Source organism: Microtus oregoni, unplaced genomic scaffold (assembly GCF_018167655.1).
Source record: "Microtus oregoni isolate MIOR12 unplaced genomic scaffold, Mior012 000138F_ref0000102, whole genome shotgun sequence".
Classification (NCBI taxonomy): Eukaryota; Metazoa; Chordata; class Mammalia; order Rodentia; family Cricetidae; genus Microtus; species Microtus oregoni.
This window is the reverse complement of record NW_024544788.1, coordinates 755,502-766,651: the sequence shown is the minus strand read 5'-3', so window position 1 is coordinate 766,651 and position 11,150 is coordinate 755,502. Positions and strand designations below refer to the sequence as shown.

Below are 11,150 nucleotides of genomic sequence, written 5' to 3'. Positions count from 1 at the left end.
GTCTGAGCCTTTGCTCTTTCTGTGTCGGCGCTGATAATGCATGCAGCACTGAACACTCCATGAGCTGTCTCGCATTGCTTTTGGCCATGACAAGCTAGCTGCTCCGCTGGGAGAATTGAAGCTAAAGGAACTAGGAGAAACTTCAGAGCTGAAGACAGTGTGTGCTGGGTATTGGTGAGGTAGTGAAGGATGGCTTGGATGTTTATGAAGTTCTCAGGCCTTGCACGTCAAGAACTGGTCCCCTTCCCCAGAAGACATATACAAGGCAGTTTTGAGAATAACTTAGCACTGATAAAAGGAATCTTTAACTTTTTATGATAACCACAGATAGTAAGTATCTTTACTTTTCAGTTTTGTTATACAGTAATATTTCTTAAAATAAGGTCTTATCTATAACCTAGGCTGGCTCACAGCTCACCATCCTCCTGCCTCTGCCTCTTGAGCATCATAGGTATACACACCTATGCCCAACTTGTTTTATTTACATACATGTGTGGAGGTTCATGCTTTCCACCTTTTTGAGGCAGGACTTCTCTTGTTTCTGTTGCTGTGTTGAGTGCTCCAGGCTAGCTGGCCCTCAATCTTCCAGGTGTCCCTGCTGGAGGGATGTTCAGGGTTACGTATTCAGATCACTGCATCCAAGGGTTTTTTTGTTTTTGTTTTTTTGTTTTTTTTTGTTTTTGTTTTTTTTGCTTTTTCAAGACAGGGTTTCTTTGTAGCTTTGAAGCCTGTCCTGGAACTCACTCTATAGATCAGGCTGGCCTCAAACTCAGAGATCTGCCTACCTTTGCCTCCCAAGTGCTGGGATTAAAGGTGTGGGCCCGGCCAACTTTCTTTTCTTTGAGACAGGTCTCTATTCTGAAAGTCTTGTGAGAAGACTACCAGGAGATGAAAGCCGTTTAGTGACCCCAGAGCTTACTCGTGTGATTCAGTCCCAATTTCCCTCGCTCTACCACCTGGCCTGGCCTGCGAAATATACACTCGGGAAAATCTTCCCAACACCGAAATGTGGAGTCCTCTGAACCTCATTATTTCTCTTAAGTAGTCTTGGCTGTCCAGGAGTTGGCTGTGTATACCCAGGCTGGCCTTGAACTCACAGAGACACTCCTGCTTTTTGCCTCCCTCGTGCTAGGTTAAAGGTGTTGGCCACCGTGGCCCGTGCTTTCGCGTTTCAGGACTGAGTTGTTAAGGTTGCATGGCTAATATTTTTCTTTCTTTTTTTAAAAAAAAATTATTTAGTTTTATTGAGTGCTCGGCATGTACACCTGCGTGCCGGGAGAGGACATCAGATACCGTTGTAGATGATCATGAGCCGCCACGTGGGTGCTGAGAATTGAAGAGCAGCCAGTGTTCATAACCGCTGAGCCATCTCTCCTGCCCTATGGTTAGTGTGGTTAGTGCTTTTATCCACTAACCATTTCCCTGGCCCCCGTATATGTCTTTATTCAATTAAATTCTTTTTTTTTTAAGTTCTTCTGGTTGTGTCAGTATGCTTCTACATAGGGGATATGTAGACGTAAATCGTGAATGCAGGCGCCTGTGAAAGCCAAAGGCATCTTTTTCCCGGGAGCTGGAGTTACAGGCGCCCGGGAGGCGCCAGACACGGGTGCTGGGAACGAATTTACAAAACCGCGGAGCGATCACTCCCTCCCTCTTCCCATATGCCCGCCGCCCATATCCATAAAAGGCGCACACCCAAGCCCCGCCCCTCGCGTTAAGCTTCCTCCCAAAGAAGGGCGAAAGTGATGGCAGCCCTTTCTCCGCCCTCCTCAGTGTTGGCCCCGCCCACTTCGTTTCCCGAATTTTGCTAAAGGCTTTTACTTCGGCACCTCTTAAAGGCCACCTACCCCCGCCACGAAAGAAGTGCCCCCAGGACCCTGACGGTAGCCTAGGAGAACACAGCCACTGAAGCGGAGGCCTGAGAATTATGTTTCGTGTAATTCCCGCGCGCGTTCTCAAGGCCCCATGGGAGCGCGGAGGCGGGGAAAGATGAGACGCGTGGCGACACCGCTTAGCTAAGCTCCACCTCTAGCTGCGTCTTCTAATCGCGTTTTTCCGGTCGGAGCCTTCTCTTTGCCTTTCCTTCGCCATCGTGCGCCACCTACCCGCCTAGCCTTCTCGCCATGGTAAGATTATCGGCTGCCATCCCCATTCTAGGCAGCTTCCCTGAGACCGCAGGCTGCCATGACTTTAAGATGGGATTGCACAGCATGGAGGGGCGGGTGCATTTTCAGCTTTGGGAGCTTTTTTTGTGGGAGTTAGTTTGGCCATTGCTCGGATCGCGGACGCATCATAAAATTAGCAAGCCCATTTCTCCCCACAGTGTCGGGCTGTTCATCGTGCAGTCTGGCGAGCAGTTCAGTGTTCTTGCTTCGCTTAGCTTCGAGCCGACGATTCTGGGCAAAAGGAGAGGGTTGATTGCGGCTGATTGAACGCTAGCCTTGTCTTGGCGTGCACAGAGAGCACAGGTCAGAGTGGGGGCTTGCACAGGCAGCTGTCCACAGTAAGGGTTAATGGGACTTAACGAGAGTCTTCGGAAGCTCTGCATCACTCCGTGGAAGCGTCTGCTAACAGCACACCAGTCGTTGCCTACTGATAAATTGTTTATTGGCGTTTCGGTTCAAAGTGGGATTCATAGCTGCATTTATTCAGGAAAATCTAGAACTTTTACAGTGGTTCAGGAGAAGTGCACACTGCCTTTTGAAAGTAGAGAATATTGTTTTCAAAAGTAGAGCGCCTAGCCGGGCGGTGGTGGCGCACGCCTTTAATCCCAGCACTCGGGAGGCAGAGGCAGGCGGATCTCTGTGAGTTCGAGACCAGCCTGGTCTACAAGAGCTAGTTCCAGGACCGGCTCCAAAACCACAGAGAAACCCTGTCTCGAAAAACCAAAAAAAAAAAAAAAGTAGAGCGCCTAGACTTACTGATTTAAATGATTGGGCGGGATTGACCCAACGTCATTTTAGTTGCAGTAAATTAGTTCCCCCTACCTTAGCTATTCTATGTTTGTCTCTGAAGCACAGCAGGATAAACAAATTAGCATGGTTTTCGAGCATGGACTTAAAACCCGGCGCTGTAGCTGGGCGATGGTGGCGCACACCTTTAACCCCAGCATTTGGGAGGCAGAGGTAGGCAGATCTCTATGAGTTCGAGGCCAGTGAGTTCCAGAACAGGCTCCAAAGCTACAGAGAAGCCCAGTCTCGAAAAATCAAAAAAAAAAAAAAAAACCTGACTCTGTAATTAATCAGTCTTGATCTAAGGCAATTGAGTTTAAGCCATGGACTCTGACTTGAGGGGAATAATGAGGTTCAGAGGACTCCACAGTTCGGTGTTGGGGAGATTTCCCCGGGTGTATATTTTTCGCAGGCCAGGTGGTAGAGCGAGGGAAATTGGGACTGAATCACACGAGTAAGCTCTGGGGTCACTAAACTGTATCTCCTCGTAGTCTTCTCACAAGACTTTCAGAATCAAGCGATTCCTGGCTAAGAAACAAAAGCAAAATCGTCCTATTCCTCAGTGGATTCAGATGAAAACTGGCAACAAAATCAGGTAAAGCCCCTACTGCCCTGCTTGCGGGTCTCCAGCTCTTACATGATTTGGGGTGTGTGGATTCGTAGTTGGAAGATAACACGCTGGGACCCCTGTTCTCTGTTTACCATTTTGTAACATTTTGTAAACATTTTGCGGCTCCTTTTCTGTGTGTGGGGGGGGGAGTGCACTGTTAGAATTTAGAAAAAGTGGCACACGAGAGAAAGATGCTCTGAGTGCACACAGGTGGTGCTCTTAGTGGCTACAGGCTGAAGACACGAATTCCAAGGTCGGGCCAATACAGACCTGAATACTAAGGTGCACGTGGCTGGGGCCGGCTTTCAGGAATCACTTTTCCATTCACGTGGATCCTGGTAATCCAACTTAGGTCATTGGGCTCCAAGGAAGTGACTTTGCCTACTTAACCTCATAGAGAGCTCCAGAAATCCCTCCCACAAACCTTTTGTAAATGTTTTGTTGGTTTCTACAGTCACAGCTAGGCTTTGGGGGCAGGTTTTTCTCAGTTCCTTGCTAATTTCCCTATGAAAGCTTGAGGAGATTGACTTTCCTGGTGGGAAATCTTTGAATTGGCAGCTTCAGAAGAACTTCAGAAGCAAGGGAAGTGCCTTACTTAGTGAGTTCAGTCTGAAGCCTTGGAGGGAGGAAAAATAGGCATGCGAAGTCCTGACAGTTTGTCAGGCAGCCAGCAACAGTTCGGACAGTTCATGTGTATTTCTTTAATCATTTGTGTGGGGGATGCATGCCGGCATGTGGTCAGAGGCTGGTTTGTGGGAGTTGGTCCTCTTTGACCACGTGGGTTCTAGCGACTGAATTTAGTTCTTCAACCTTGATAGTGAGCACTTTTCCAAGCTGTCTCGCCTGGCTACTGGTTTGGTGGGTTGTGCTCAGACAGGGTCTCCATAGTCCAGACTGCCCGTGGTTCTGCTAAATTGAGGGTTTATATTCTCAGTTAATTTAGCCACTTGAACTTGGAAGTCAGCTCCCCACTCTGGCCTTACACTCTAGTTAATAGATATCTTCTATCTACTGGTATGGTAGGTGCTGCCTTTTTCAAGTGCTGAGATTACAGGTGTGAGCCAACACATACTGTAAATGCATGAGCCTGTTTCCTGGAGCCCTGGCTGATGAGAGTAGGGACTGCTAGTTGATATGTGGGTTAGCTATATGTCCTAGAGTTGTGAATGGTGTTTTGCTGGGTGGATTATATACCCTAACCCACAGAGTTCTCTATTTCTGGCTCACGTTTATGGATGCTATGGGTTTGAGTGAGGGCCACCTGCATGCTCTACTCAGCAAGTTCTCTGTATGGGACTGTAACCCCCAGCCCCTCTCCCAGCTTTGACCATTTAAAGCAGGTCGCAATTGCAGTGCTTCATCTTGTGGGAGTGCTGACATTATCCTGCTGAAAGAAAAGCCGTGCTGACTGTTGCTGATTTTACCTTACTGGGAGCAAAATCGTGACACGTTGGCACGAACAGCAAATTATGTGCAATTTGGGAGGTGCTTTCTCTTACCTGAATGAGTTCTTGGGGTGAATTCTGGCTGCCAGGTTTGCATGGTAGCCGCCTTTCCCCAAGGAGCATCTTGTTGCCCTTTGCAGGAGCCTTTGTGTATGGTCCATAGGAAGGGGTTCAACTGTCTGCATCTACCCTTACTTATCTGACCCTGCACCGCAGTGTGGGTATTAGACCTGGCGTTTCCCCAGTGCTTCGTTTAAGGCAGGGTCTCAGTAGATTGCCTGCCCTTGCACTCAGCTGTCCAACCCATATGGGCTTTGGATTTTCAACCCTCCTACCTCGGTGTCTAGAAAGAAGGTAGGGTTGGCAAAGCTTGTTCTGCTTTGAATCTTCTTGGTTTGACTTGACGGTTTTTGTAGTCCAGGCTGGAATTAAAGGGGTGTCGCCACTGTGTCCTGCCCCCCTTTTTTTAAACTGGGTTGCCCCAGCCCGTTCTTGACATGTTGACTAAACCCAGGGCCCTGCACTCGTGTAACATTTATTTTGGAGATGGTCTTGGCTATGTAGGCCTGGCTGGCCTGGAACTCTCTCTAGGAAGCTCCTTATTAAATTATCCTATTCCCTAAAAGGCCAAATCTGCTAAAAAAAAAATGAGCGGCTATATTATGACCGCACCACCTTGTAACTTCTGTCTTCATTCTCTGCAGGTACAACTCCAAGAGAAGACACTGGAGGAGAACGAAGCTGGGTCTGTAAGGAGTCAACAATGAATGGCAAAACAATTAATGATGAATCGTGATCCTTGATGAGTGTTAGAAGATGAAGTTCAACATTTTCAATCTGGAGACTTGATCATGTTTAAGTTGGGAGTGGTTTCTCCAGTAATAAAATGTAGAACCTTTTGAACTGCTGTTCTGGTTTGTAGAGTTCTGAATTTCCCTTTCCCCTGCCAGACCTAATAAGATAAGCTTCTGCGGTGCATGTGGAGAGTTGTTCCCTGGGAGCTAGAGAAGCTGAGGACTGATACTCTTGCAGGAGTCCTGGATCTGGAGCCTAGCACCCGCAGCTCACACTGTTATATTACACCAGCTTCAGGGTGAGCCCCTCTGTGGGCGCTGCTGACTTGACGCGTATGTAGGCAAGTAACAAAAGTAACTTTGCACATAAGTTACCGAGCACCTTGGTTAAGATTGTGACTGTTCACACATGTATGTCCCATAGTGGGGAGGTAGGTCAGAGGATAACTTTACAGTTGTCTTTAACTTGTAAGTATGTTCCAGGTTTTGGATTCAGGTAGCCAGGTTTGTGTAGCAGGGGCTTTACCAACAGCCATCTCAATAGGCCCCCACTTGTATGTAGTATGCTTTACTTACTTAGGCTTGAGATGGAGCCCAGGGTCTCACATACCAGATACTTACATGGCATTACGATTCACAACAGTTCAATTAGTTATGAAGTAGCAATGAAAGTAATTTTATTGTTGGGGATCATGTGAATTGTGTTAAGAGGTTCATACCATTAGGGAGGTTAAGTACTGCTGCTCTGTAGGCCTTCTCTTTTAATATTAGATTTATGCATGAATGTACTACAAATGGTTGCGAGTCACATTGTGGGTGCAGAGAGTTGAAACCAAGTCCCTGTAAGAAATAGTTAATGCTCACTGCTGAGCCATCTCTTCCAGATCCTGTCGGCTAATTTTTGGTGCTTGATAGGGATCCTAGAAGCTGCAGACTGGCCTTAGTCCACCTAAGTGGTGGGATCACAGGTCCACAAGCCTTTCTTTAGTCAGGGTCTCTAACTGCTTCTGCCTTTCAAGTGCCAATCCCAGGCTTCTGCATTTATAAGCATTTGAAAGCCATGGAAAGGATATTTGAAAATTCAAATTTGTGTGTCTAAAATCATTTGAATTTACATTTATTTGAAGGTGTGTAGTATATGGGGGTCCAAACAACTTGAAGTGAGTTTTCTACCCTGTGGATACCAGAGGTCCAACTTAGGACAGCAGGCCAGTTCTGAGCCCCTTAAGTGTATCTATCTGAAGGATAGATTGGCCAGCAAAGTGTGAGGTTTTTATAAATGAACCAACCTCTGCTTGGTTCAAGTTCATGTTTGCTTAGAGGTGCTTATTCTTAACATTGCCTGACTTACACAGCTGCCAGTAAAATACCTGGTGGTTGTGGTGGCAGTGTTTTTGGTGGGGATTATTTTGTTTTTTATCCCAGGGTCATCTTGAACTCCTGAAGCAACCCAGAGACCTAGAAACTCCAGATCTTTGGCTCATGTCTCTCTTAACTCCATCAACATGGGGCTAGGGTGTAGATAGAACACTGGCCTAGCATGTGTGTAGTCCTGGGTTCTCTCTAGCACAGCAAAAATAATCCTCAAGGCTGTCATGGATGGCAGTTCTTTTAAATCCACAGCAGAGTGACTTGATAGAATTATGGTAGTCGCATGAAAAAAATTTAAGCAATCTGATGTATGTAAATTTTCAGGGTTAGAGAGATGGCTCATTGCTTAAGAACACTTTGCTATTTTTTTAAATATTTATTTATTATGTATACAATATTCTGTCTGTGTGTATGACAGGCCAGAAGAGGGTACCAGACCTCATTCCAGATGGTTGTGAGCCACCATGTGGTTTCCGGGAATTGAACTCAGGACCTTTGGAAGAGCAGGCAGTGCTCTTAACCTCTGAGCCATCTCTCCAGCCCCCGCTTAAGAACACTTTGAAGGACCAGTTTGGCTCCCAGCACCCACATCAGGTGCCACACAACCACCTGTAACTAGCTCTAGAGGATCCAGTGACCCCAGCCTTTCAGGGTACCTGCAAGTTATGTGCAGACACACAAATAGATAATTTAAAGATAATACGCATTATTTATAGCTAGGTATAGTGGTACATGCCTTTAAGCTCAGCATTCCAGATACATGTGTGTGTCCAATTCAAGACCAGCCTATATAGATCTGCCTCTACATAGTCATTTCCAGGACAGCCAGCACTACATAGATCCTGTTTCAAAAAAAAGCAAAACAAAACTAATAATCACTATTTAAAATTTTTTTTCAGTGGAAGTTGGGATAGCATCCTAACAACCTGGGAGGCTAAGTGACAAGGCCAGCCTTCTCTTGGGACCTTGAATAGGTAGGCTAATAGAAATGGAAGGTGATAGGGCGGTACAATACCGCCTATCCATTGACCTGGAAAAGGCAGCTGCAGAATAGTAATTGAGAATAGTAACTGTGGGTTCAAAACCAGCAGAAAGCCACAGTGGAACAGTACAAACTGGAGCCTCGCCTGCAGGAGGCAGAAAGCTGCTCAAAAGTGCTAGCTTTAGCTGTAGGAGTTTTGCTTATCACGACAGGGTTTCTCTGTGTAGGCCAGGCTGGCCTCAAACTCAGAGATCTGCCTGGCTCTGACTTCCCAGTGCTGGGATTAAAGGTGTGTGTCACCACCACCTAGCAGGAAATTTTTTTCAAATGGTCTTACTGTGCAGCACTGGCTGGCTTGGAACTCTGTAGATCAGGATGACCTCAAGCTTCAAGATTTACCTGCCTCTGCCTTTAGAGTGCTGGAAGTGTGTCACCACACCCAATGGGTTGTAGAACGTCAAGGAGGGAGCAAGGGGAAAACGTAGTAGGGTTTTAATTCCCTCCCCAAGCAGGATATGCTACATGCTGGATACAGTATAACAACCCATACAGAGATTGTGGGAAGCGGGGTGCTGTGATGGGAGCCAGTTCAAGAAATGAGAAGGTGCCGGGCGGTGGTGGCGCACGCCTTTAATCCCAGCACTCGGGAGGCAGAGGCAGGCGGATCTCTGTGAGTTCGAGACCAGCCTGGTCTACAGAGCTGGTTCCAGGACAGGCTCCAAAGCCACAGAGAAACCCTGTCTCGAAAAACAAAAACAAACAAAAAAAAAAAACAAAAAAAAAGAAATGAGAAGGTGCTGGGCCCTTTCTCTTCCAGGGTTCTAACCCAAAGAAGGCAGGGTGACATGAAAAAAATTCCTGGGTCTTGAAAACTGGGCTAGGGTCTCAGCTCCCTTTTTGAACTGGTTGTGGAAATTTGCCCTCAGGAAACAGAATCCCCTGGGTGTGGTGCCTCGCGGCTGTGCTCCAAACACCTGAGAGGCTGAGTTAGGGTTGCCAGCAGCTCAAGGGCAGCCTGCTCTAGAAAGTAAGGGCCAGGTCAGTGGGGAGTGGTTGCTCCAGCATGTGAGTGAAGCCTTGGCTTCAGTCGCCAGCACCACAGAAAGCAGGAGTGGTGGTGCACATCTGTAGTCCCAGCACTTGGGAGGCAGAAGCAGGAAAATCAAAAGTTCAAGGCCAGCCTGAACTACAGAATGAACAGGTTGGTAAAATTTTTCTACAAATCTATGTAGAAGAGCAATTCTTTTATTAAAACAATTAAAAATGAAGTTATATGTATGTGTGTGTGTGCACTATGCATTCCTGGTGAACTCAAAAGGAGTGTCAGATCCCCAGAAACTGGAGTTAAAGGTGGGTGTGAGCTGCCTGATGAGGGGGCTGGGAGCTGAACTCAGATACTCTGTAAAAGCACCAAGAACTTAGTCAGTGAGCCACTCGAGTGCCTACTTTTATTTTTAACTCTGCATATGTGTGTGTTTCTGCGAAAGTGAGTGTGGTGTTCAAGGGTAACAGAAGAGGTTAGGCCCAGTGATGGCGCACGCCTTTAATCCCAGCACTGGGGCTGCAGAGGCAGGCGGATCTCTTGAGTTCAAAGCCAGCCTGGTCTACAGAGTAAGAGTAAGTTCCAGGACAGCCAGGGCTACATAGAGAAACCCTTCTTGGATGACATTCTCTTCAGGAGTGGTTATCTAACAAGCATCAAGCCCCTAGCTACGCAATAGTGGAATAGTAGGGAAGCAGCCTCAAGTGTGATCTGCAAGGGTACCCCACTCAGGACTGCAGGGCTCTGTTTGGGTCTAGGGAAATGAAGTAGTCAACCAAGAAAATTAAACACAGCCCATGAGGAGTGATTTTTTGTCCCTGTGGACTTTTTTTTTGTTGTTTTGTTTTGTTTTGAGACTGGGTTTCTCTGTGGCTTTGGAGCCTGTCCTGGAACTAGCTTTGTAGACCAGACTGGTCTCAAACTCGCAGAGATCCGCCTGCCTCTTTAAAGGCATGCGCCACCATCGCCCGACTCCCTGGGGACTTTTGACAATGTCTGGAGACAGTTCTGGTTGTAACTATGAGGGCAGTTGCCACTAAAAGTGTCCAGCAGGAATGCTTTTGAACATGCTATGGCTTGCAGGGGTCAGTCCCCAGCAACAGAATTATCCTGCCCCAAATACCAACAACAATGCCAGTGCTGAGAAAGGCTAGTCCCACAGCCCTACCCTGCCAGCCAGAGTGAGCTCTGCCAGACAACTCTCACCCCCTGCCTCTTCTCCTTTCACAGTGCTCTCGGGACAAAGCTCATTCTCTGAAATGACTCCAAAGGAGTGGAGGACAGCATGTTTCCAACCTCCTCTATTTACTAAGCTGGGTCCAGCCACATGGGTCTGCCCCTCAGTACCAGGTGCCCTCCCTACTGGGACCGCTGTTCCTCTTTCTAACTCCAGACTGTTCTTCAAGTGGCGGTTTACTGTATATGACCACAGGGAGACCCCCTGAAGTTCCCATCTCCTCCCAGTCCAGGTAGGTTTACCTCTTCAACCAGCTTCTGGCATTTTTAACCTTGCAGCTGTAATTGCAAATTTGCACATGCGGTCGATTCATTGATGGCTGCCTTTTTCACCTCATTGTGAACTCTGCAGGATAGACAAAAGGGACGGCTTGCACACCGATCTTTGTTTTCACACAGCAGCAACTAGTAGAAAATGTACTCAGTTGATTGAATAAGCAGCTGAATGAATGGGAGTGTGTGAATAAAGGGATGAGCTTGCAAGTGAGCTATAATATAAAACGTGCACATGAAGACGTATGTGGTACATAATATAAAATGTGTGCACTGATGCATTTACATAAAGTAGCAATCGCTTTTGTTTCTTTGAGACAAGGTCTTGCTACATCACCCAGCTTTGTGTCAAGGTCTAGGATCCTCCTGAGTCAGCGCCCTAGTAACAGTAGCTGGTATCACGATGCAACAACACCATGCCTGGTTGGAGTCTATTAATAGTGCAG

At 47.0% G+C, this 11,150-nt stretch overlaps 1 protein-coding gene and 1 non-coding gene across 2 annotated transcripts; both read left to right on the top strand.

Moving 5' to 3' along the window:
- Nucleotides 1–2,088: 2,088 nt before the first annotated feature.
- On the top strand, nucleotides 2,089–5,894 carry LOC121444724 (60S ribosomal protein L39-like). Its single transcript, XM_041646628.1, has 3 exons — nucleotides 2,089–2,126; nucleotides 3,443–3,546; nucleotides 5,711–5,894. Exons 1-3 carry the CDS (start codon nucleotides 2,124–2,126, stop codon nucleotides 5,757–5,759), a joined length of 156 nt encoding a protein of 51 aa, XP_041502562.1. The 5' UTR covers nucleotides 2,089–2,123; the 3' UTR covers nucleotides 5,760–5,894.
- LOC121444732 lies at nucleotides 4,895–5,026 on the top strand. Its single transcript, XR_005973816.1, has one exon. It is a non-coding gene; the product is annotated as a small nucleolar RNA SNORA69 (small nucleolar RNA).
- Nucleotides 5,895–11,150: the final 5,256 nt, after the last annotated feature.

Excerpts from the sequence above, each read along its gene's own strand:
- LOC121444724 (XM_041646628.1), top strand. Across the intron at positions 3,547-5,710 it reads AAAACTGGCAACAAAATCAG|GTACAACTCCAAGAGAAGAC; the intron begins GTAAAGCCCCTA and ends CATTCTCTGCAG.